Source organism: Thunnus thynnus, chromosome 20 (assembly GCF_963924715.1).
Source record: "Thunnus thynnus chromosome 20, fThuThy2.1, whole genome shotgun sequence".
Classification (NCBI taxonomy): domain Eukaryota; kingdom Metazoa; phylum Chordata; class Actinopteri; order Scombriformes; family Scombridae; genus Thunnus; species Thunnus thynnus.
The window spans coordinates 1,213,917-1,241,003 of NC_089536.1; the positions used below are offsets into that span (position 1 = coordinate 1,213,917).

Below are 27,087 nucleotides of genomic sequence, written 5' to 3' on the forward strand. Positions count from 1 at the left end.
AAAAATCGTGTCCATGTACACAAATAGATAGAGTAAGTTTCGTGACTTTTTCACAAATCACTGTGAGACTTGGTTGGGTGTACAGTGAGAAGGGGAGCCTGAGGAGCTCCTGTGCTGAGGGTGAGAGGTTGTGAGGTTAAGTTATTAACCTTCACCCTCTGTGGCCTGTTCCACAGGAAGCTCCCAGTCCAGTGGCATATGGTCGGGTCAATGTTCATGTCCAAAAATTTGGTTTAGACTTTGAGTACGCTGATGGAATTAAAGGCAGAACTGAAGTCTATGAACAGGATGCGTGTGTAGGTGATTCCAGGCGTTGCAGGGCGGGGTGGAGTGCTATGCTTCCTGCATCCTCAACAGATCGGTTGGCTTGCAAAGCAAACTGATGGGTCCATCAGTGGGGAGGTGCAGGATATCAAATATGACAGAATGATGCGCTCAAATGCTTTTATGGCCACAGATGTTAGGACAACTGGTCTGAAGTCATTGAGGCAGGTAATCTTTGAGGACTTTATTGATTTAGACAGTACAACAAAAAATGTCTCTGTCAAAGTTGAAACCAGATCAACACCCTTTGGTTAATAAGATGTGTTTTCAAATGACGCTGACAGAATTTTATCTGTTGTGCAGGTGATGTCACAGACACAAACACTTATATTATAAACTTTAATATTTAAGGAAATAATTAGTTAAAATGTTTATTGTTGAGGCTGCTTGGGTGGATTCCTTGAACATAAATCACTTCAGATTGTTCCTCAAACATATATAATAATATATCAGTCAGAGGGACCAAACCACTACTTTTACTGTAATACTTTAACTACATCAAACTCATAATACTTATGTACTTTTATTGTAGTAGGAATTTTCATGCAGGACTTTTACTTGTAATGGAGTATTTTTACATTGCTGTATTTGTATTTTTACTGTAGTAAAGGATCTGAATACTTCTTCCAGCACTGTCTATGCATTTACACATAGAACATGAATATAAATAAAAAACTTGTATATTCCTTTATCATTGAAGGATAAGTCTGGTCTATGTTTTCCTTCTTGTGAACAAATCCCATGTGCATGTTGATGTTCTATTGGCTCTGCTAATGTGGTTTGTTTACAAGGAGAAAATCCAGATGTATACATTAAAATCCATGCAAAGTTACTTAAACTTAATAGGAGCAAATTTATAATAAATGTCCCAAAACAACAACTGCTCCTGTGACAAGTTAAAATTATGATACACTAATGGTCTGTTACAAGTTTAAAAAGACATTAAAGTCATGGATCTGTAATAAGATAAAACTGCTGTGATAAGGTTAAAAAGATCATACAGTCATGAGAAACAATTCATAAGGTGTTTGAAAACTGTTTAAAAACAGTAAAAACTCATCATGTTAAAAAGGGTTCAAATGCAACAAAGTCTTTCATTCATTTCATTGTTAATTTCATTTTTTATAGTTAAAAGTTAAGTTATATTAGTATTATCAGTGATCTGCAAAGTAGTCTTAGTCTGCCAGCCTGAGATCTATTGCTTTTGTCTCCACCCACATAACCAGAAAAATCAAGTAGTCGAAGTAAGATGTACAATAGACCTACTACATGACACTCCTACAGTACTACAGACACGCCTACTACATGGTGAGGCTGGTTAGGTTTAGGCAGACCCACTGAAAGAATCTCTAAGATATAAATACAGCTCAGAAACATCAGAGCATCCAGACTGATTGACGTTAAGATTTTCATCAGATCACCTCAGCTGAACACTGAAGATGAAGGTAAGTTTGTGACTTTATACTGAATAAATATTGATCAGTAGTTTCAGTATGTTGAAGGACAGGTTCACAACTTTTCAGGTCTGTGTTAAACCAACAGTCAGGAGCCCAAATGAACATTGAAACCTGTTTTTCTTGCTGTAATAATTCCTCCTGTTCATACTGACCATTAGAAGATCCCTTCATAATGAACTTACAATGGAAGTGATTGGAGGCAAAATCCACAGTCCTCTTTCTGTAGAAAAATATATTTCAAAGTTTATCTGAAGCCAATATGAAGCTTCAGCATCCAAATGAGTCAAATCAAGTAGATATCTTTCAACGTTACGGTCTTTTTAGTGCCAAAGTCCCTCTTTTTGTTACTATACTTCCACTGCAGCTCAACAGGGAAACACTGTCCGAGGAAACACAAAGAGGGAATTCGATGCTAAAAAGACTGTAAATGTGTCAGATATCCACTTGATATGACTAACTCAGACTGCTGAAGCTGAATAGAAGCTTCACATCAACTTTTAAATGACTGTGTGGACACACTGTGGATTTTGGCCTCCATCACTTCCATTGAAAGCACATTTGAAGGATCTTTTAATAGTCAGTTCAAGGCAGTGCAAAGACATTTGGGGGGGCAGGTGGTCAAGCAAAAAAAAACAACACTTATAACTGAATACATGAATTCACATTACACGTCTACAAACACACATAACATCAATTTTACAATCAATTGATGTTATGTGTGTTGGGGTCTATCTGTGCACGTGCCTGAGCCAGTATTAACAGGAGGAATGATTACAGCGAGGAAAACCTCTTTCACTGTTACTATGGACACCTGACTGTTGTTTAAAGACACTTGATAAATTGTGAAACCGTCCTTTAACAGCTTCTGTTCTGTGTCTGCTGCTGTGTTTCTGTTGCAGCTGGTTTCAGTGGTTCTCCTCCTGCTGGCTCCAGTGTTGACCTCCTGCTTATCTCTTGTCCTCCCGCTGGACTGCAGTGACATCTATCACCATGACAAAAGCCGACCCAGTGGAGTGTACACCATCTATCCCATCGGACCCACATCTGCTGTCCAGGTACACTTCATCCTCTCTGGGACTCAGTTAGAAGATGTTGGTTCATAGATGAGTCATCATGTGAAGACAGTTCAGGTTGATTCTGCTAAACCAGCAGATATAAGTGGAGGTAGTCGTGTTACTGGTTGGATAAATCACAGCTGAAGACTTTTCTGTTTGCCTTTTAGTAAACCAAACATGAGAGTTAATATCTTACACTGCACTGTAACTTTTATTCTCCTGTTTTATCTCTTATTCTAGTTTAGCTTCTTTTTATTTCCAAATTTAACACTTTTTTAATTGTATTTAAATGTCTTTTTACATTGCCTTGTTGTTTAAATGTGCTGTACAAATAAACTTGCTTTGCTCTACAAAACAATAAATCAAACAGCAAGTAGCAATTAATTATATGTCACCAAAAACCAGCACTGCAAAAACAAACAGACCACAACTCAGTTCACTTTTCAATAAGTGTATTAAATCAAATAAGCAAAGCAATGTTGGTGTGTGTGTCACTGTGTGTGTGTGTCTGAAAAACTCGTCCCACAGTCAATCAATCTTGTTCACAGCCACAAAAAGAAAGACAACTCAAAAGTCTGCTTCAGGTTTTACTGCAGATCCCCACAAAACAAATCAAACCAGGAAATCAAACTGAAATATCAGCGTCTGTTTTCACAGTTCAGTAACAGTGATTATTTACAATATATACAACGGGTACTCACGGTACCGTCGGTCAGTCAGTAGTCAGTCAGGTTTGCAGCGGAGGTGTTACGCTGAGTTCTGTGTGCTCACCGAGAAGTGCATGCACCTCACGGGAGCACATGTAGCTAAAGGGAAGACTACCAGACATTGCAATGATTTTTAAGGCACACATTGTGCTAACTGAACAGGTATCATAATCAAGTAACATTAAATTTAGTGAAATATTGCAACAACAGTCCGATTGAGTGCGAGTCTCGAAGCCGGGAAGAGCAGCAGGTGAGCCACCTGTCAATCACAGATGTCAATCAACGCCCACACGTCAGACATCAAAGCTACTATAAGTCTTCAAATTTCATTAACGGAGCAATAATTTCCAAAATGACCATCAACACACACCTATTAGAGGGTTTAAATTTAGAGACATGAGACCAGAAGGACTCGTTGAAAACATGATTGACTCAGTATTTCTAGAGAGAAGTTGAGGCTTTTTGAATGGGAGTCAGTTAGAGCAGCTGGATACTCTATCTTTAAAATACTTCAGACTCAAGACGTGGCAGCTGCTGATTGATTGAATGTAGTTTTAGCTAAAGGATCATATTTACTAATGAGTGTATTTGTGTGTAGGTGTACTGTGACATGGACTCAGTAGGAGGACGTTGGACGGTGAGTTTTTTAACTGAAGTCATCAATTCACAGCCAAGTGGTTTTCAGTATCTTGTGTGTTTATTGAATTAATCCCCCCTCAGGTGTTCCAGAGGAGGATGGACGGCTCGCTGAACTTCTACAGGCCCTGGGATCACTACAAGAAGGGTTTTGGTATCGCTGCTGGAGAGTACTGGCTCGGTGAGAAATGAAACCAAACTAACAGTCATGTGACTTCATGAAACTGTTCATAAAAACAAACATTAAACTCTGATGTGACTTCATGTTTGTGTGTTTTCAGGTCTTGAGAATCTCTACCATCTGACACGGAGGAAGAAGGTCGAGCTGCTGGTCGACATGGAGGACTTCAATGGAAAAAAAGCGTTTGCTCGTTACTCCTCGTTCTCCATTGAATCAGAGTTCTACGGATACAGACTTCATCTGTCTGGATTCAAAAATGGAGGAGCAGGTCAGTTACTGTTAGCAGGTAGTAGTTTTGTTTTTCTGATGTTTAGTTTCCACATGGAGACACTGAAGATTTCTGTCCTTATATTGGATTATTTGCTTGATTCTTTGAGCTAAAGACAGATTCACAAAGATTTTCAAGTCAGTAACAACAAATCTGTGGTCTGCTCATGTTTTATTAATTACATGGAAGCTTTTGTTTTTATAAACACATTTAAAGGAAAACAATGTAAATGAAGCCCAGCAGGTTTCAAGTGTTTATGTCCGTTGGACCTTTTGCAGTTCTTGTCTACATGACATATTGTATGTTGTTATGTTACAGTAGCAGCAGCAGATGCAGTACTAGTAGTACTAGAAGTATTTGTACAAGTGGTAGCCGTAGCAGTAGTACTGTATTAGTAGTGAAATTTGTAGTGTTAATAAGTTAATAGTTATATAATATTATTATTAGTTATATAACATTATATAATATGATGTCATTAGCAGTAGTGTTGTGATCAGACACTTGTTGTTTTCTTGTGTTTCTGTAGGAGACTCCCTGAGTTATCACAACAGACAGAAGTTCACCACCTTGGACAAAGACCAGGACTCCAGCAGCAGTAACTGTGCCCAACTCTACCTGGGGGGGTTCTGGTACAAAAACTGTTACCAAACAAACCCCAATGGGGTTTATCGCTGGGGGGCTGATAACACTATCTCTTCTGCAGGAGTGGCATGGAACCAGTGGAAGGACTTTAAATACTCCCTGACAACCTTCAACATGAAGATTCGTCCTGTGCAGTAATTCTCCAGAACGAACGAACAGCAGAATATCTGTTGATCTCTTTCTTTCTTTCTCTCTGATCTAGTCTGTAACTTCACACATACTTCAAATAAATATTTCCAGCATCAATAAAAGTCAGGTGTAGAGTGTGTTTGTGAGCAGCTGCTGGGTGTAAAGTCTTGTGTCAAACAGCTGTTGGTGTAGAGAAATGACTGGACAGGTGGGGAACTTAGTGGAGGATCCAGAGGAACAAATACAGAGCAGCTTCCATCAGAAACATCACATGACATCACTGAAGTGATGAAGAACCAAATGACAGATGGAGTTGACTTGTATTGGAGCTAAAAGCAGCTTGAACTCTGCTGAAATGAACACGTTCCACCACTAGATGTCTCTGTTGTCTGTATTAGTTCCATCTAGTTGTATCCACAGACTGACTGTATATCTGAGCTTTCAGCAGAACACAAACTACACATGAACCCTCACACTGTCACATGATGCTACTGTTTGTTGAGTGTTTGCTTTGGATGTTCTTGGCTGCAGAAGGAGAGAACGTCACTGTGTGAGAAGGTTTTGGTTGGTTTTCTCTTCACACTCTGCTGGTTAAGATGTTACCTTCAGTCTGCTAAACACACACTTTAAAGTCAAACTAACTGGTTTCAACAGAGTGTTTGGTGGAGGTTTGACTCTCTGATGTGAATCATTATCTGCTGCACGCTCACAATTACCTCACCTGTTGTCAGTCGGTGCAGAAATAAGAAGCTGAGGGAGATGAATAACCAGGTTTCTCATGTTCTTTGTAAACAGCCTGAATATGATCAAAACCAGAATACAAATGTGCATGTAAACATACTCAATGTCAGGTGAAAACACATGTGACCTGTCTGATGTCATGCACGTATGGCAACAGGTTTAAAATCTCTAATTGACCAGGGATCCATAAATATTTCAACTTTGATTTTAAGCATATTTATGAGCAGCAAATAATGGCTTTACAGCTGCTTAAAGGACAGGTTCACAACCTATCAAGTGTGTGTTAAAACAACAGTCAGGAGCCCAAATGAACATTGAAACATGTTTTTCTTGCTATAATCATTCCTCCTGTTCATACTGACCATTAGAAGATCCCTTCATAATGACCTTACAATGGAAGTGATGGGAGACAAAATCCACAGTCCTCTTTCTGTGCAAAAATGTATTTCAAAGTTTATCTGAAGCTAATATGAAGCTTCAGCATCCAAATGAGTCAAATCAAGTAGATATCTTTCAACGTTACAGTCTTTTTAGTGCCAAAGTCCCTCTTTTGGTTACTATACTTCCACCGCAAGTCTGTGTTGTGGTTTTTCTGCTCTGGCGGCGACGTCGGCCATCCTCTTCATCCTCATGATGGCTGTGAGTGTGTCGCTGATCACACTGATGGTTACCTGGAAAGAAGACACAGGTGCGGACACATCTACGCATTTACACATAGAACTGAAAACATAGAAACTTGAATATTTCTTCATCATTTAAGGATAAGTCTGGTCCACATTTTTCGTCTTGTTGACAAATCCCATGTGCATGTTGACGTATTGTTGGCTCTGCTAATGGGGTTTGTTAACAAGGAGAAAAATCTAGAACTTAAAATCCACAGAAAGTTAAACTTAAATAGTTTCAAGTCTCTGCAGGTTGATTTTTCATGGTAAAATGGTAAATGGACTGTACTTGTATAGCGCCTTTCTAGTCTTCCAACCACTCAAAGCGCTTTTTACACTACGAATCACATTCACCCATTCACACACATTCATACGCTGAATGGGTACAGGGGCTACCATGCAAGGTCCCAACCTGCCCATCAGAGGAAGCTAAGCATTCACACACATTCATACACTGATGGCACAGCCATCAGGAGGTCATCAACATTTTGGGGTTAAGTATCTTGCCCAAGGACACATCGGCATGTGGACTGGAGGAGCCGGGAATCGAACCGCCGATCTTCCGATTAGTGGACGACCCGCTCTACCTCCTGAGCCACAGCCGCCTCATAGAAATTAACTGAAAATAATGGCTGCCTGACAGGAAGAATAACAATATGAATACTGAACGATGATTTAGAAAGTGGTGATTTAGATAACAAGATGATTGATGATTTGTAACGAGCTAAAACATGAAAGAGCAGCAGTATAGTACTTTAAAACTTCCTCCTAATTAACTAATTATTCATCTCTTTTTATATTAATCAGATGCGGCTCTGAGCGGCTTCATCATGTGACTGACAGCTAAAGTAAATGAAGGGCGTTTATCCAACGCACCTCTCATTCATACACACTCCAGCCTGTTATTTGCACTGGGGATGGGGGGGCTTCCATTTAGAAAGGTTGGACCAACTTACTAAAATTTGATGCTCACATTTGGTTTGGATCACCATGACAACACACAACCAATCATGACAGCTCATTTAGATGGTAAGAATCAGAGCTATTGATATGTTGATTGACAGTGAGATGGACCAATCGGTGGGTGTATCAGCCTCACTTGAACAGCTGGCAGTGAAAGGGTTAATGTGAATCAAATGAAGTGACAGGAAAGAGTAAGATGCAAACTAGATTAGCAAGAATTTCTACTGTAGAAAAAATATTTAACAGTAAAATATTAAATAGTTTTAATTTGCCTTAAGATAATACTGGAAAATGTGATGTTGAGTGGAAGAGATGATGTTTTACATTTGTGATGAACAATTTTCATTCAGCAGTAGCTCAGACTGTTGCTTGAATGTACTTCAGTTTGAACAGTCAGCTGTTATATGTTATATTTAATATTATTAGTGGACGGCTGGTAATAAACTTAGTCGTTCATTTAATATGCAGTATGCAGTAAGTACTGATTGAGTGTGTAGTCGGCAGTATGTTAGTATGTGATTTTGAACACAGCTGTTCTCTCTGTCTCCTTTTGCAGAGATTCATGTCTTCATTCATTCAGTTCGTATCAAAGCTCATCCATTAGTGAATGTTTACCGTCTGTCAGGATCTAAATCCTGGTTGATATTAGTTTGTTATGCAGGACTTTCTAAAGTTACCACCTTTATACACATCAGTCATTTCTTTGAACAGCAGTTTTTTTTCTCACAGTTAAATATAACACAGTGTGAATTCATCCTCAGCTCAGAATCAAAACTCTGTGTCCTTCTGTTATAACTCTGAGACTCTGTCAGTTTGTTAGAGCAGCTCCTGACCTGAAATCTTTATCAATCTCAGTTTAAATTTAAACAATCAGTATGAAGCTTTAGACACAGAGGATCAATGAATAATTATCTCTATCAGTCATGATGTGATTGGTCCACTGATGGAACATCATTCCTATAATATTTGAGATTATATGTTAATATTTCTGAGTGAGCAGGATCATGGTGCAGCTGCAGAATGTAGTTTGAAAGTGAGTTTTTTAAATAAGGAGCAAAGTCTGAACGTGTTTCAACAGCATTTCAGTGACAATGTTTAAATTTACACATTTGTTGAAGCAGCTGAAATAAAATCACTGAATGATGTTGAGTCGAGATACAAATAGACGTCTAAACATTAAACATTATAAAATTTATTGTATTTTAAACTTTATGCCTTTTCAAGTGCAAATCAGCAAACACATTATTACTGATCAGACTGTGAGCTACAGTCATGTCTCTGTGTCTTTGATCTATACATGTTTTAAATCTTTAAGTATATTTTTCATCTTCAGTTGCTGCTTCCTGTGTTTTGTCTGTCAGATTAAAGTTGAACAAATACAACAAACAAACAAAATGTAAGTCTGATAAATGAATTAATGGACGACACTGAATAAAACTTTATTGACACTTTTCCCACTCTGACTCAGGCTCTTTTTTTTAAAGACACATGTGCATCGTAGATCATGCACTTTTATCTTTGTGCCAGCCGAGGGCGCCAAAGTATTATCCATCATGACTAAAGCCCTTTACAGACATGCAATCTGTAATATTGCAGCTTCTTCCATCTGTTCAAGTGAGGCTTTTTGTCTTTAACCCTCTGCAGTCCAGGTTCAGTTTGGTTTATTGTTGCTGACTTTCTCTGCATTCGTTTTTGTCTTTGTTTAGCACCTTTTAAACTGGCCTTGCCCCACATGCATGCTATCAAACAGCTATATTGATTGATTTGTTTATATATTACATATACATAAGTAAGTAAGTAAAGTTTATTTAGATAGCACCTTTCAGACAACAGTAACAAAGTGCTTCACAGTCAAATAAATAAAACAAAGATATACAACAGATTAAACACACAAGAGGAAACAGACATAAAACACAAGTTAAAACATAAAATACCACATGCTACCTAAACGCCTGTCTAACAGATGGATTTGAACTGCTTTTTAAAAGAGTCCAGAGACCTCATTTACTTATTGGGAGACTATTACAAAGCTTAGCTACTGCTGACTGGAAAGCACAATCTCCTGGAGTCTTAAAACGTGTCTGAGGGACCCTCAGAAGACCCTCAGATGACCCTCAAGACCCTCAAGACCCTCAGAAGACCTTCAGAAGACCATCAGAAGACCCTGGTTAGAGGACCTGAGGGCTTGGCTCGTGGTGTGGGGGTGCAGAAGGTCCACGATATAATGTTAAACCGGGCCATGTAGGGCTCTATAAGTCATCTCCAAGATTTTAAGATGAATTGTGAAATGAACAGGAAGCCAGTGCAGAGAGGTTAAAATGGGTGTAATGTTTGACCTTCTGTTGGATCGCGTTAAAAGCGTCGCAGCAACATTTTGGACGGTTTGTAAATGGTCCAAAGAAGATTTATTAAGGCAAGGTGATTCTATTATGATTATGATTATGATTATGAGTATGAGTATGATTATGATTATTATTGATAATGATAATGATAATAATAATGCAAGTTTTATAGTTATATAACATTATATAATATGGTGTCATTAGCAGTAGTGTTGTGATCAGACACTTGTTGTTTTCTTGTGTTTTTGTAGGAGACTCCCTGAGTTCTCCAGAAGTTCTCCTCCTTTGACAAAGATCGGAACTCCTCCACAAACATGAACTGTGCCAGACTCTACTTGGTGACGCTCTGGTATGAGGACCATCACTATGCAAACCCCAGCAGGGTTTATCACTGGAGGGCTGATGATACTATACATGGTGTAGGAGTGGTGTGGTCCCACTTGAAGGGCTTTAACTACTCCTTGAAGACCATCAGCATGGATCTGAGTACTTTCATGGCCACAGATGTTAGGGCAACGGGTCTGAAGTCAATGAGGCAGGTAATCTTTGAGGACTTTGGCACAGGAGTAAGGGACTGTACATTTGTACTTTTTAATCTGTGTGTACACAAACACACCTGTTGAATTTGACAGTACGACAAAAAATGTCCCTGCCAAAGTTGAAACCGGACCTACGCCCTTTGTTAACAGGATGTGCTTTCAAATGACTGAATTTATCTGTTGTACAGGTGATGTCACAGACACAAACACTAGAACTAGAAATTAGAATTTAGGTTTATTTCTAAATATGTTGTTGCCTGCTGATAAATGAGATGTTTGTTGATTTGTCTTTAAAGGTTTGATTTTGTTTTTGCTGTTTGTTTCCTGAATTTGTTTTTTAACATTTGTTAATTTCTGTGGTTGTTACAGTTTGTTTTTGTTTTGATTTTGTCTTTTAACTTATAAAAAAGAAACTTTGGATGTTTATTGTTGATCAAAATGTACACATGTTGGGCCTTTAATAACCTGTGAGGTTCAGTTCTTCTGAGGTTAATGTTCAGCTCTTGTTGTTCTGTTGGATCATGAACTGACTCTGCACTGACTAAACTAGCTAACTGTATATAAAGTAGTGTAAACTAGCTCCACCTCCAGCAGCTACAACAGTAACATGCTGCTCTAACACTGATGCTTCAGTATTAATAATCTAAAGATGTCATATATAATAATATATCAGTCAGAGGGACCAAACCACTACTTTTACTGCAATACTTTGGCCCTGTTTACACCTGGCATTAACATGCGTCTCCACATCCGTCTTGAGTGACCACTTGTGATCAGATCTCTCCTGTACTTCCTCCTGTACTTAGAGCTTGTGTTCGGATCACCTGAGGTTCAGGTTAATGCCAGGTCTAAACAGGGCCTTTAACTACATCAAGCTATCATCAATACTTATGTAGTTTTACTGTAGTAGGATTTTTCATGCAGGACTTTTACTTGTGATGGAGTATTTTTACATTTTTGCATTGATACTTTTACTGAAGTAAATGATCTAAATACTTATTCCACCTCTGTATTAGGTGCATATTCAATGCATATTCAAAACAATTCGCAAGATCTTTATGTGTGCACTCTAAAAATCACTGGATCAAAACTTACCCAGCATGTGCCAATATAGCACTAACACAATACTGTGATGGTGTTTGGATAATATCATGGTTTTTGCCTTCAGATAACCGATACCCCTGCTAGTATGGATAAGGCACTGGCAGATGGCTGTCCTCTACCTCTGACCTTATATGATCTGCTGACTTAGCCTGCTTAGGGGATCAAAATTCAGCCTGACTTCTATGATCACCAGCTGTCACTGAACCACTCTAAAACAGGCCTATTTAGTCAGAAATGCCTGACAGTGGGGTCACAACAAAAATGTGTGGGTGCAAATAGGTGTCGGAGGTTTGAAAGTATTCCAAGATGGCCCTTTAACAGGCTTTCTCTGGAGGAGGCCCACTCTGTTGGTCGAGGGCACTCGCCTGGTTTTATAGGGCAGCTTCAATGCCCTGACCCTAACATTTAAGCCAATTAAACACATATAGTAAACCTGTCAATCAGATATGCTTATTATAGATTCTGTACTGAAATTATACCTCTATCACAGGTGCATCAGGTTAATTTAAATCAACAAAACTAAGCCTGTCCAAGTCTGTTTATTAATAAACATTGCATGTTTATCCTTAGCAATTTCCATTATAAATTTTCAATATAAATAAATTTAGATTTCACGTCAGCCATATCTCAGGGGGGCATACCTTGAAGGAGCTACCAGCCTTAGAGGCAAAAAGACAAAAAAACAAACAAAAGGACACCCCTGAAGACAACCAGAAACCCCAGCGGGGTCAGTTGAAGATTGTGACAAAAAATGGAGGGACTGGGGTTGGAAGAGGGTCGGAGGCTAGAGCTAGCTGTCTGAATTACTGAAACGAGAAATGAGAGAGTGAATCAGCAACTCGGACAATGAACTGGTGCTGGGGTTAAATCAGTGTAAGCTTCTGCATGAACTGCATGATGTCCAGACAATGTGACTGGCCTTTGTTGAGGATGTCAATGACGGCGCTGTTATCAGAGTAGATGGCAATGGTCTTCTCGGACCATTCAAGCCCTGAAAGAATGGCTGCAATGCCAATTAGGTACATTTCACAGATAGTGGAGGAATGGGCGAGAGAAAAGAGGTCAGGTGGCCATTTGGCTGCAAACCACCTGCCGCCATAGTAGCTGCTAAAGCCGACGAAGGGGCTGCAACTGTGAACAGCTAGATGACATCAGCCTCAGTGACATGATCATCGTAAAAGGAAGAGATACTATTCCAGGAGGAGAGGAATTGGAGCCACAGTTTCAGTTCCATTTTGCATGTGTCATAAATGGACGGGGCAGTGGTGGCAATAGAGAGAGGGTGCAACAAGAAGGATCGGCCCTGAGGGATGATACGGTCGGCGTAATTGAAATGGCCCAGCAGCAAAAGCAATTGGTGCTTGGTGCATGTGTCAGCCAGAAGAAAATTTTGAATGAGCAAAGAAAGCTTCTCAGTAGGCAAAGATTCTTGGAGTGAAATGGAGTTGAGGGTAATGCCAAAGAATTCCAGAGACATGCTGGTGCCTTCTGTTTTCTCTGGAGACAGAAGAACACCAAGATCGGTGAATGCAGAAATCATGGTGGTGAGACTGTATGATGGGAGTGAAGATGGCGGTGTAATGGTGAGGAAGTCATCAAGTAGGTGAATGAAGTACGGGAGTTTGTAGTTGCTTGACAGGATCCAGCAGAGGGCCTCGGATAAGGTGTCAAAGACTTTTGGGCTACTCTTGCAGCCAAAGGTCAGGCGCATGGCAAAATAGAGTGCGCCCTTCCAGAAGACTCCAAAAAAGATGCCAATAATGAGGGTGGATAGGGAGGACCTTGAACGTGCTAGTAATGCTCACCTTGGACAACCAGGATCCATGCCAACCAGGAGATGGCATGATCTATTGTGGCGTACTGCATGGACAAGTACGGGCTGGGAATCAAGCTGTTGATGCTCAGGATTGCAGAACTGTAGGGGGATGAGAGGTCGATGATGAGTGTCTTTTTCCCGGAATGCTTCCTAGTTGCTACTCCAATTGGACTGACCCTGAAAGATGGGAAAGGAGGGCTGGAGAACGGGCCGATCATGAAAACATCATCAACTTCTTTTTGTAAGAGTTTGTCCACCTTGTCTGTGTCGGACAAGGCTGACTGTAAATTGTGGCATATGTAGGTGGAAATGGGCATGACCTGCAGACCCCGACGGAAACTGTGTCTGAAGCCCTTGATGAAGAAGTTGACAAAGACTTGGTCTGGGTGGTTCTGTAAGGTGGCAGCTAGACTATTTATATCAACAGGGGTATCAAGATACTTACACAAGCATTGCCTAGTTGAATTGTGTGGACAAGTCATGGGTGTGGGCTGCACTGCAGAACGAGCAGATGTGCAGGAATCTGCAGCTGGAGATGTTGTGACCCAGGTTGTTGTAGTTATTACAAATCATCCTCTCATCCTGATAGAAGACAGATCTCCCTCTCTTATCCACACCTTTGGGGAGAGGGCCAAGGGTTGAATGATGGCAGGTTTGGGGGTGATGGACGGTGGAGGAACTGCCAGGGGCAAGCTACGTAATACTGCTAGGTTTCGCTTTTCTGCCACCGAGGTGTGGGGCAGAGGAGCAGAAAGAGTACATGCTGTGGCAAGATGGGAAGGGGCACTGCACAAGGTTGCAGCAGAGAGATGAGCGAGCTGCAAAGCCTCAGCAGTACAGTTCAGGATCCAATGATCCCCAGTACGTGCCCTGGTTGAACTGTTGCAGGTGTCCGGCAGCTTGGGAGGTGAAAAGGACATGGTAGGTATAAAAGCCATTGCTATCTGAGGCCAGGTCAAACATCAACAACAGGTAATCATCAAAGCCAGACCCACAGTTGGGGAGCGGATGATGTCTCAATACAACAAGAATGAGAAAACAAATTCGGCCACCGTGGGGTCCTTGGAGTGAGCCGGAAGTGGCTGTTTAAGTTCCAAGGGACCAAATGAAGTGAGCAATTCCCTGGGGACATGAGGATTGGTTGAAGAAGGGTGTGAAGTTGGGCGAGGTCAACCTGTGGTCAATGGGATGCATGTGCATGGGTTAAGTGAAGCTAGAGCTAGAGAAAAATTAGGTGGAAGAGGTGGCTGTGGGGCAGAGAGATTCTGGGCAGGGTTAGAAGCAGCCTGGCCTACAGAAATGGATGAAGTGGCTGAAGAAGGATGTGCACGTCCAGCAGAATGACGTGGCGTTACATCATGGGCATCATCACGGACACAGAGAACCCAGAAGATCATGAGAAGATCGATGGGAGAGAGTAGTGTCCTGCAGGAAGTGCGTGCACAATTGGAAAAGTCTTGTCTTATTGTCATTGCACTGGAAAGGGACGTTTCTCTGGCTGAGGACATGCCTCAAGCAAGCAATGGTCTACTCGGACATGTTTGGTGCTGAGGGGCGGTTAGTCCACTGGCAGTGAGGAAATCATTGCTCATGGCGGCTACTCCTGTTGGGCTGGCTTCGGGATCTCGAGCGAGAGTGAGATGGGCACCAGGAACAAGCGGCGTCCCTTGGATGCTGAAGACAGGAGCTGCTGGGAAGTGAGGGTCAAGTGAAGCTGGTGTCAATGGAGGATGGAGGCTGAGAATCCAAGACGCCCGTGTTATGGAGACCGACGAGCACAACTGGGGTTGCCGGAAAGATCGGACGCCGGGAGAAGACTCTGTTATGTCGAACAAGTCCTTGTCGGGTGCATTAAGGAGAACCTGGGGAACCACACTTGCGGGTAAGCTAGAAATTTGTATGATGCAAGTTTGTCACAGAGTACATGGAAACTGAGACAAAAGGGGAGAGGAGCAGATGAGTTGTGCCTAAATACTCTCTGGTGCGGAAATGGGATATTTGCAAGGCATGGTCTTTGTTCCCAAACTTTCTTTATAAATATATAAACTTCATTTCATGGAACTCTGGCAGTTAAGATACTTAGACATTTTTAATGATTGAGGTTAAAATATATATATAAGGGTGTCAGCAAGGTGCAGGAAACCACAGCTTCCTCGTGGGCCTCAGGCTCTCTACTGGTGTTTGTCTATTTCCACAGTAACAGTTTGCACCTTGCATGACAGTTAAATTGCAGTTCAGCACAAACAGTGCAAATTCAGCACACACAGTATAAGGCATGTTGCCATGTATTAGTTGTATCGGTTTGTCATCAATTTAGATAGATACTTTTGTTAGCAGTAGGTTTGAATGGAATTTGTCTCGGCCACTTATGGTGAAGCTTTTAAACAATGTTAACCAGAAAGCCACTCAGACAAGGGGTTGTCCTGAGCCTGTTTTATCCTTATTTTTTGTTACTGATCCAAACTAAAGCTTGTTATGATCCACTCCACTCATTTAAATTTACATGTCAATGTTTGTTATTGAGTGTTAATAACTTGTGTATCTTAAATAACATAATATACACATCATTTTGAACATCTTTTGAATAGAATATACTTTTACATAGATAGACTCAGCATCACATATACATAAATCGATAACAGCAGACAATCCACATATAATCCCGATACAATACAGAGATACAGTCAACATATCATCACAGAAAAATAGTGCACACAACCATATACAGTAGGTGCATAGCATAGTGGACAGTGAGCTGTAGCGCCTCACTGAGGGAAGGAGCTGGAAGAGATGATGAGCAGGATTTGAGAGGTCAGCATTGATCTTCTTTGCTTGCTTTACAGTTCGGTGAGTATGTAGAGATTCAACTGAGCGGAGTGGGCTGCCTATGATTTTGGATGCCTTGTTGACAATCTGTTGTAGTCTTTTCCATGTTTGACTGTCTGTGTTGCTGTACCATACTGTAATAGAGGATGTGATGATGGACTCCATCATGGCTGAGTAGAACAGAATGAGAAGTTGATGCTTGATTTTTTTTAAAGCTGTTTTTTTTTTTTTTAAAGTTGTTGAGCTTTTGCAATGATGTGCTCAGTGTTAGTTTTTTCCACTTCAGGTTATTGCTGATGTGTGTTACATGTAATTTGGGTATTTTTGGATTTGGCATGCATCGGAAGTCAATAATGATTTCCTGAGATCTGGCTGTATGCCTTTTATGCCCTTTATGCTCTATGTAAAGCACTTGAATTGCCTTGTTGTTGAAATGTGCTATACAAATAAACTCGCCTTGCCTTGCCTTGTTTTAAGCAGGAGGTCACTGTTTGTGCACCATATTTTATGTGGCAGCATGGAGGGTTGGGACGAGAGACCAGTATTTGTATTTGTATCTGTATTTGTCAAGGTAGCAAAATTATTTGTATTTGTATTTGAATAGAAGTAGAAAGAGGCTTAAAAATCCTGTTTTTGTTTTTTATTTGCTTGTAATTTTAGAAAATTAAAATGTTATAACAAGTGTTATTGAATAAACTACCTTACAAAGGAGGTCCCCACACCAGGTCTCAAACTGGAGTCTCCTAGATCATAGATTGCTGCACTGACTACTGAGCTAAAACTTTACTCATCGCCTCATTGCAGACAGACCTCTACCTATTTATACACCCATAACACAGAGACAGCACAGCGTGTAACATGTAGAAGAACTTCAGAGGTGATTCTTGCTTTGCACCTTTCATTTGTTGCCAAACCTAAGTTTGTGGAAAGGAGAAGGGGAACAACAGGTTATGAAGAGTCCCTTGAGAGCACTTCGCTTGTGTCAGTAGCTCAGCTTTATCTTTGGCGTCTTCACCAAGGTAACGGTTGCTGAGGATCATGGGTAGGCTAATGTAGCCGCTATCACCCAAAACTGACAAGAAACTTGATTTCTCAGCCTCTGATCTCCTGAGTCCTGACTGACAGAAAAACAAAATGCTGCAGGCATGAAACCTACTTCCAACTGAAATACATTAGTTTGAAATCATGCTGACTGTCATGAAAAAAAGGAAAAACTGTGTCCATGTACACAAATAGAGAGATTAAGTTTCGTGACTATTTCACATCACTGTGAGACTTGGTTGGGTGTACAGTGAGAATGACCAGGGGGAGAGAACACAGCCCTGAGGAGCTCTTGTGCTGAGGTTAAGAGGTTGTGAGGTTAAGTTATTAACCTTCACCCTCTGTGGCCTGTTACACAGGAGGCTCCCAGTCCAGTGGCATATGGTCGGGGCAATGTTCAAAAAAGTTTGGTAAAGAGTTTGAGTGGGTTGATGGAAATAAAGGCAGAACTGAAGTCTATGAACAGGATGCTTTTGTAGATGTTTGGTGATTCCAGGCGTTGCAGGGCAGGGTGGAGTGCTATGCTTACTGCATCTTCAACAGACCGGTTGGCTTGCAAAGCAAACTGGTGGGTCCATCAGTGGGGAGGTGCAGGATTTCAAGTATGATGGAATGATGGATTCAAATGCTTTCATGGCCACAGGCAGGTAATCTTTGATGACTTTGGCACAGGAATAGGGGATTGTACATTTGTACTTTTTAATCTGTGTGTACACATACACACCTGTTGATTTTGACAGTATGACAAAGTTGAAACTAGACTTACACACTTTGGTTAACAGGACGTGTTTTCAAATGAATTTTATCTGTTGTGCAGGTAATGTCACAGAAATAAACACTTATATTATTAACTTTAATATTTAAGGGAATAATTAGTTAAAATGTTTATTGTTGAGGCTGCTTGGGTGGAGTCCTTGAACATAAATCACTTCAGATTGTTCCTCAAACGTTACTTTATGTTGGAAGGATGTTTTCAGACACAGGTAGTGTTACTAAAAAGCATCTTGAAAGATCAGAGACTTCATTATTAATACATTTGCTTCAGATAATAATACCATTACTTTGAATATGAGAATTAGAATTTAGGTTTATTTCTAAATATGTTGTTGCCTGCTGATAAATGAGATGTTTGTTGATTTGTGTCTTTAAAGGTTTGATTTTGTTTTCGTTGTTTGTTTCCTGAATGTGTTTTTTAGTATTTGTTGATTTCTGTGGTTGTTACAGTTTGTTTTTGTTTTGTTTGGTCTTTTAATTTATAAAAAAGAAGCTGTGGATGTTTATTGTGGATCAAAATGTACACATGTTAGGCCTTTAAGAACCTGTGAGGTTCAGTTCTTCTGAGGTTAATGTTCAGCTCTTGTTCTTCTGTTGGAGGATGAACTGACTCTGCACTGACTAAACTAGCTAACTGTATATAAAGTAGTTGAAACTAGCTCCACCTCCAGCAGCTACAACAGTAACATGCTGCTCTAACACTGATGCTTCACTATTAATAATCTAATGATGTCATATATAATAATATATCAGTCAGAGAGACCAAACCACTACTTTTACTGCAATACTTTAACTACATCAAGCTCATAATACTTGTATTTTTACATTGCTGTATTTGTACCTTTAGTAAAGTAAAGGATCTGAATACTTCTTCCAGCACTGCCTATGCATTTACACATAGAAGCAGTAATACAGTATAAATAAAAAACTTGTATATTCCTTTATCATTGAAGGATAAGTCTGGTCTATATTCTTCTTCTTGTTAACAAATCCCATGTGCATGTTGATGTTCTATTGGCTCTGCTAATGTGGTTTGTTTACAAGGAAAAAATCTAGATTTATACATTAAAATCCATGCAAAGTTAAACTTAATAGGACCAAAAGTAATTTATAATAAATGTCCCAAACCAACAACTGCTCCTGTGACAAGTTAAAAGTATGATACACTAATGGTCTGTTACAAGTTTATAAAGACATTAAATTCATGGTCTGTAATAAGATAAAACTGCTGTGATAAGGTTAAAAAGATCATACAGTCATGAGAAACAATTCATAAGGTGTTTGAAAACTGTTTAAAAACAGTAAAAACTCATCATGTTAAAAAGGGTTAAAAATCAACAAAGTCTTTCATTCATTTCATTGTTTATTTCATTCTTTATAGTTAAAAGTTAAGTTATATTAGTATTATCAGTGATCTGCAAAGTAGTCTTAGTCTGCCAGCCTGAGATCTATTGCTTTTGTCTCCACCCACATAACCAGAAAAATCAAGTAGTCTAAGTAAGACGTACAATAGACCTACTACATGACACTCCTACAGTACTACAGACACGCCTACTACATGGTGAGGCTGGTTAGGTTTAGGCAGACCCACTGAAAGAATCTCTAGGATATAAATACAGCTCAGAAACATCAGAGCATCCAGACTGATTGACGTTAAGATTTTCATCAGATCACCTCAGCTGAACTCTGAAGATGAAGGTAAGTTTGTGACTTTATACTGAATAAATATTGATCAGTATTGTCAGTATGTTAAAGGACGGGTTCACAACTTTTCAGGTCTGTGTTAAAACAACAGTCAGGAGCCCAAATGAACATTGAAACCTGTTTTTCTTACTGTAATCATTCCTCCTGTTCATACTGACCATTAGAAGATCCCTTCATAATGACCTTATAATGGAAGTGATGGAGGACGAAATCCACAGTCCTCCTTCTGTGCAAAAATGTATTTAAAAGTTTATCTGAAGCTAATATGAAGCGTCAAATCAAGTAGATATCTTTCAACGTTACAGTCTTTTTAGTGCCAAAGTTCCTCTTTTTGTTACTATACTTCCACTGCAGCTCAACAGGGAAACACTGTCCGAGGAAACACAAAGAGGGAATTTGATGCTAAAAAGACTGTAAATGTGTCAGATATCCACTTGATATGACTAACTCAGACTGCTGAAGCTGAATAGAAGCTTCACATCAACTTTTAAATGACTGTGTGGACACACTGTGGATTTTGGCCTCCATCACTTACATTGAAAACACATTTGAAGGATCTTTTAATAGTCAGTTCAAGGCAGTGCACAGACATTTTGGAGGGGCAATCAAAAAAAAATCACTTATAACTGAATACATGAATTCACATTATATGTCTACAAACACGCATGCACAGCGAGTGGAGGAACCAATCAGAACAACTTTGATCAATTTTACAATCAATAGGTAATCAATCAAACTGTGTCTCATCAGAACAAATCCTGCAGTTTTTAAAGAATGAAATCAACCTGAACTAGATCTAAATCTACACTTTGACACTCATTTGAGTCCTTTTTACCATCACCATCAGTCTCATCGTTCTGCTTCAGCTGCACCAGAGAGGAAACTGCAGACAGAGACGGGACGGAAAGAGGAGGAAGAGGAAGAGGGTCATACCACCTTAAAGATGGCTGGCAGAGTGTGATTCATGAGCAGGGTGTGAAGGGGGATGAGGGGGAGAAGAGAAAGAGGAGGAAACAATAGATAAGAGTAAGGAGGAGAGGAGAGATATCCAAATATGATTGTATAGACTATCAACTACTTAATACATATTGATTTGTTTGAGTTTCCTGAAAAAGGAACTAACGAGCCCACCAGAGTTCACTGGTTTTCACTGATGACAGTATTTCAGGCCAGACCATCTTGCTTGTTGTTAATAATAATGGTGGACTGTTGCCTACTGTGAGTCAGGCTGGCTGCTGTACTGAGATGTTTTAATAATGGTTTAAAAACAGAGACAAACAATGTCAGGGCTTCCAGCAAACACTATGGTTACCTGGCTGTCACCAGTGAAGGCGAGTCAGGGAGACGTGGATCATGCATCGATTTGCGTCATTAACTGTGGCGACTGTGACAAGTCAAAGAGGGAGGGAGAGGGCCTCATGAGGTCTCAGAATCACAACTATAATACAGTTGTTGGGCATTACAACACACTTTTAACTGAGAATTGGGCCAAATTTAAAAACTAAAATACAAAATTAGAAAAAGAAATAGAAAAAAATGAGCACCACCTGGAGTATATCTGTGCACGTGCCTGAGCCAGTATGAACAGGAGGAATGATTACAGCAAGGAAAACCTCTTTCACTGTTCATATGGACACCTGACTGTTGTTTAAAGACACTTGATAAATTGTGAAACCGTCCTTTAACAGCCTCTGTTCTGTGTCTGCTGCTGTGTTTCTGTTGCAGCTGGTTTCAGTGGTTCTCCTCCTGCTGGCTTCAGTGTTGACCTCCTGCTTATCTCTTGTCCTCCCGCTGGACTGCAGTGACATCTATCGCCATGACAGCAGCCAACCCAGTGGAGTTTACACCATCTATCCCATCGGACCCACATCTGCTGTCCAGGTAGACTTCATCCTCTCTGGGACTCAGTTAGAAGATGTTGGTTCATATATGAGTCATCATGTGAAGACAGTTCAGGTTGATTCTACTAAACCAGCAGATATAAGTGGAGGTAGTCATGTTACTGGTTGGATACACAGACTGTATATAAAGATTGAAGCAGTTCTGACACTTTTAAATGAAGAGGGCTGCCAGTCAGAGTCACATCTGACAAATAATAATTATAAAATAGAAAGAAAATAGCGCCATCAAACCATAAAGCACTGAATGGTTTATGGCTGAAATACATTTCTGATCCGCTGCTGCGTTATGAAGCATCCAGACCTCTCAGGTGGTCTGGATCAGGTCTGCTTTCTGTCTCCAGAGTCAAAACTAAACCTGGAGAAGCAGCGTTCAGTTTTTATGCTCCACATATCTGAACAAACTCCCAGAAAACTGCAGGTCTGCTGCAACTCTCAGTTCTTTAAATCACAGCTGAAGACTTTTCTGTTTGCCTTTTATTAAACCAAACATGAGAGTTAATATCTTACGCTGCACTGTAACTTTTATTCTCCTGTTTTATCTCTTATTCTATTTTAGCTTCTTTTTATTTCCAAATTTCACACTTTTTTAATAGTATTTAAATGTCTTTTTACATTGCCTTGTTGTTTAAATGTGCTGTACAAATAAACTTGCTTTGCTCTACAAAACAATAAATCAAACAGCAAGTAGCAATTAATTATATGTCGCCAAAAACCAGCACTGCAAAAACAAACAGACCACAACTCAGTTCACTTTTCAATAAGTGTATTAAATCAAGTAAGCAAAGCAGTGTTGGTGTGTGTGTGTGTGTGTGTGTGAGTGTATATGCGTGAAAAACTCGTCAAACCAGGAAATCAAACTGAAATATCGGCAAACTCTTCTGTGTTCTTTGTCGATGTGTTTTTAAGCAAAGGATTTCAGGTACTATACTATAATTAGGTTTTTAAATGAGGAAAAATGAATGTGGGGTGTCAAATTCAATCTGTCAGAATCGTTCAAATAAAGTGTGTTCTGATAAAACCATTTGATTCAGAGTCCTTCCGAAATAAAGTTACAGTGTGGATGCATTATTCAGCAGAGGTGTATTTTATTACCTGCTGACAGCCGCATCCCCTCCTTTCTCAGACCAGGTGAGTGTTACATGTATGAAATTCTTGGTCTCCGATTTAATTCAGCCATACAAGTGTAATACCAATAGTTGCCCAGCAGTTGTCATCATTTTGACTGTATCACATGTTTTGAAACAGTGAACAATTTTCAATGCAACTGCTTCATATTGACTCAGTGCTTCAGAAAGGTTTGTATCCCCCATCACAAGCCGAGGGTAAAGCTGGCGTCTCTCTCCTCTACTGACCAACCACACTGTCAGCTCTGAGACACACTAATATAAATTTAGCACAAAAAGTAAGGAAATTTGTGTTTGGTAGATTATTTCTGTGTTGTAACAATGCTTCTTGGCAATAAATCTTATACCGTTGGAAAGCCTGTTTATTTCACTTTTAAATGGTGCCACATTTGTAAGGAACATGCATTTGTGGAATGAGCAGCAGAGCTGAGTATGTGGGTTGCGCCCATGAAAAATCGATATGAGATTCTGCAACCAGTGGCAATCCCATATCTCCACAGTCTGGGACCGAACTCTATCCTCCAAGATGACAACGCTCACCCCCACAGAGTGGGGTTCATCAGAGACTACCTCCAGAGTGGAGAGGATGGAACGGCCTGCCAGCAGTCCTGACCTCAACCCCATTGAACACTTGTGGGATCAGCTTGGGCGTGCTGTTCGTGCCAGAGTGACCAACACAACCACGTTGGCTGACTTGTGACAAATGCTGGTTGAAGAATGGGACGCCATCCCACAGCAGAGTGTGACCAGGTTGGTGACCAACATGAGGAGGAGGTGCCAGGCTGTTGTGGCTGTGTATGGTTCTTCCGCACGCTACTGAGGCTAAATGAATAAATTGTTAAATTGCCAATATGTCTTGTTTCTTCAAACTTCAATCATCCAATCCACCAAACACCAAACAAGAGTCAATGGCAGAATAAGCTGTTTGGCATCGGCAGAGAAGATTTGGCAAATTTTTCGCGCAACCCACATACTCACCTCTGCTGCTCATCCCACAAATGCATGTTCCTTACAAATGTGGCTCCATTTAAAAGGGAAATAAACAGGATTTCCAACAGTATAAGATTTATTACCAAGAAGCATTGTTACAACAAAGAAATAATCTACCAAACAAATTTCCTTACTTTTTGTGCTAAGTTAATTTCCCAGAGGTTGGTTTCAAACTATGCAGGTTTTTTGGGGGTTGTGATTGGATTATTGGAAGATTGTTAGTGTTAATAGTGGGAAATATAAATCTTGACAGGTGGGCGGTGAGGTAATTCTGGCTGCTGGTCGATACAAGATGGACATAGCGAGGTGTAACGTCACCTGTTGGTTTCATTGGAGCTGGTTTGAAGCCCAGAGTTGCAGCTTCTGGTCGGCTCCATCTTTTTCATTTGCAGCCAAAGGCTTCCAGATAAGGAGTGCAGGGTGTTGCCTTTCATGCTCTGGAAACACATCCGCTACCTTGGACCCAAGCTAGCGCTAGCTTACGGGGAACACTGAGCATTGCATATTTGGGATAATGCTGGATACTTTAGCTACACTGTGCTAACAGGGCAGGTGTCATAATCAAGTAAATTTAAATTTAATTAAATATTGTAACAACAGTTCAATTTTGCGAGTCTTGTAACCGAGAACAGCAGCAGGTGAGCCAACTGTCAAACACAGATGTCAATCAATGCCTACACATCAGACATCAAAACTATAAGTCTTCAAATTAAATGGAGCAATAAATTCTAAAATGACCACCAGCATTCTTATCAGAGGGTCTGAGTTTAGAGATTGAGACCAGAATGGCTCCTTGAAAACATGATTGACTCAGTGTTTCTAGAGAGAAGTTGAGGCTTTTTGAATGGGAGCGAGTTACAGCAGCTAGCGGCCGTCGGCTACATTTTAAGATACTTCAGCCTCAAGATGTGGCAGCTGCTGATTGATTGAATATAGTTTTAACTAAAGGATCATATTGACTAATAAGTGTGTTTGTGTGTAGGTGTACTGTGACATGGACTCAGTAGGAGGACGGTGGACGGTGAGTTTCTGAACTGTAGTCATCAATTCACAACTGAGTGGTTTTCAGTATGAACTGATTTATTATTTATTATATTAAATCATGAGCTGTCAGAGATCTTGTGTGTTTATTGAATTAATCCCCACCAGGTGTTCCAGAGGAGGATGGACGGCTCGGTGAACTTCTACAGGCCCTGGGATCACTACAAGAAGGGCTTTGGTAGCGCTGCTGGAGAGTACTGGCTCGGTGAGAAATGAAACCAAACTAACAGTCATGTGACTTCATGAAACTGTTCATAAAAACAAACATTAAACTCTGATGTGACTTCATGTTTGTGTGTTTTCAGGTCTTGAGAATCTCTTCCATCTGACTCGGGGGAAGAAGGTCGAGCTGCTGGTCGACATGGAGGACTTCAATGGAAAAAAAGCGTTTGCTCGTTACTCCTCGTTCTCCATCGAATCAGAGTTCTACGGATACAGACTGCATGTGTCTGAATTCAAAAATGGAGGAGCAGGTCAGTTACTGTTAGCAGGTAGTAGTTTTGTTTTTCTGATGTTTAGTTTCCACATGGAGACACTGAAGATTTCTGTCCTTATATTGGATTATTTGCTTGATTCCCTCAGCTAAAGACAGATTCACAAAGATTTTCAAGTCCGTAACAACAAATCTGTGGTCTGCTCATGTTTTATTAATTCTACATGACATACTGTATGTTGTTATGTTACAGTAGCAGCAGCAGATGCAGTACTAGTAGTACTAGAAGTATTTGTACAAGTGGTAGCCAAAGAGTAGTACTGTATTAGTAGTGAAAATTGTAGTGTTAATAAGTTAATAGTTATATAATATTATTATTAGTTATATAATATTATATAATATGGTGTCATTATCAGTAGTGTTGTGATCAGACACTTTTGTTGTTTTCTTGTGTTTCTGTAGGAGACGCCCTGATTCATCACAATGGACAGAAGTTCACCACCTTCGACAAAGACCAGGACTCCAGCAGCAACAACTGTGCCCAACTCTACCTGGGGGGGTTCTGGTACAACAACTGTTTCCATGCAAACTCCAACGGGCTTTATCGCTGGGGGGCTTATAGCACCTTGAGTTATACAGGAGTGGATTGGTACCAGTGGAAGGGCTGGAACTACTCCCTGAAGACCATCGGCATGAAGATTCGTCCTGTTCACTAATTCTCCAGAACGAACAAACAGCAGAATATCTGTTGATCTCTTTCTTTCTTTCTCTCTGATCTAGTCTGTAACTTCACATATACTTCAAATAAATATTTCCAGCATCAATAAAAGTCAGGTGTAGAGTGTGTTTGTGAGCAGCTGCTGGGTGTAAAGTCTTGTGTCAAACAGCTGTTGGTGTAGAGAAATGATTGGACAGGTGGGGAACTTAGTGGAGGATCCAGAGGAACAAATACAGAGCAGCTTACATCAGAAACATCACATGACATCACTGAAGTGATGAAGAACCAAATGACAGATGGAATTGACTTGTATTGGAGCTAAAAGCAGCTTGAACTCTGCTGAAATGAACATGTTCCACCACTAGATGTCTCTGTTGTCTGTATTAGTTCCATCTAGTTGTATCCACAGACTGACTGTATATCTGAGCTTTCAGCAGAACACAAACTACACATGAACCCTCACACTGTCACATGATGCTACTGTTTGTTGAGTGTTTGCTTTGTATGTTCTTGGCTGCAGAAGGAGAGAACGTCACTGTGTGAGAAGGTTTTGGTTGGTTTTCTCTTCACACTCTGCTGGTTAAGATGTTACCTTCAGTCTGCTAAACACACACTTTAAAGTCAAACTAACTGGTTTCAACAGAGTGTTTGGTGGAGGTTTGACTCTCTGATGTGAATCATTATCTGCTGCACGCTCACAATTACCTCACCTGTTGAGTCAATCGGTGCAGAAATAAGAGGCTGAGGGAGATGAATAACCAGGTTTCTCATGTTCTTTGTAAACAGCCTGAATATGATCAAAACCAGAATACTAATGTGCATGTAAATATACTCAATGTCAGGTGAAAACACATGGTACCTGTCTGATGTCATGCACGTATGGCAACAGGTTTAAAATCTCTAACTGACCAGGGATCCATAACTATTTCAACTTTGATTTTAAGCATATTTATGAGCAGCAAATAATGG

The 27,087-nt window shown here is 40.2% G+C and overlaps 1 protein-coding gene across 3 annotated transcripts; it reads left to right on the plus strand.

Annotated features, from left to right (window-relative positions):
- The first annotated feature begins 1,573 nt into the window (after positions 1 to 1,573).
- On the plus strand, positions 1,574 to 26,395 carry LOC137172735 (microfibril-associated glycoprotein 4-like). Of its 3 annotated transcripts, none has more exons than XM_067577346.1 (6): positions 1,574 to 1,769; positions 2,681 to 2,836; positions 4,142 to 4,180; positions 4,264 to 4,360; positions 4,461 to 4,628; positions 5,155 to 5,609. In XM_067577346.1, exons 1-6 carry the CDS (start codon positions 1,764 to 1,766, stop codon positions 5,406 to 5,408), a joined length of 720 nt encoding a protein of 239 aa, XP_067433447.1. In that variant the 5' UTR covers positions 1,574 to 1,763; the 3' UTR covers positions 5,409 to 5,609. The 3 variants fall into 3 exon arrangements, with proteins under 3 accessions (XP_067433447.1, XP_067433448.1, XP_067433449.1); XM_067577347.1 differs by lacking the exon at positions 5,155 to 5,609 and adding an exon at positions 25,863 to 26,395 and having other exon boundaries at positions 1,577 to 1,769; XM_067577348.1 differs by lacking the exons at positions 1,574 to 1,769; positions 2,681 to 2,836; positions 4,142 to 4,180; ... (1 more) ...; positions 4,461 to 4,628; positions 5,155 to 5,609 and adding exons at positions 21,701 to 21,792; positions 24,909 to 24,947; positions 25,076 to 25,172; positions 25,273 to 25,440; positions 25,863 to 26,390.
- Positions 26,396 to 27,087: the final 692 nt, after the last annotated feature.

Excerpts from the sequence above, each read along its gene's own strand:
- LOC137172735 (XM_067577346.1), top strand. Across the intron at positions 2,837-4,141 it reads GACCCACATCTGCTGTCCAG|GTGTACTGTGACATGGACTC; the intron begins GTACACTTCATC and ends ATTTGTGTGTAG. Across the intron at positions 4,181-4,263 it reads CAGTAGGAGGACGTTGGACG|GTGTTCCAGAGGAGGATGGA; the intron begins GTGAGTTTTTTA and ends ATCCCCCCTCAG.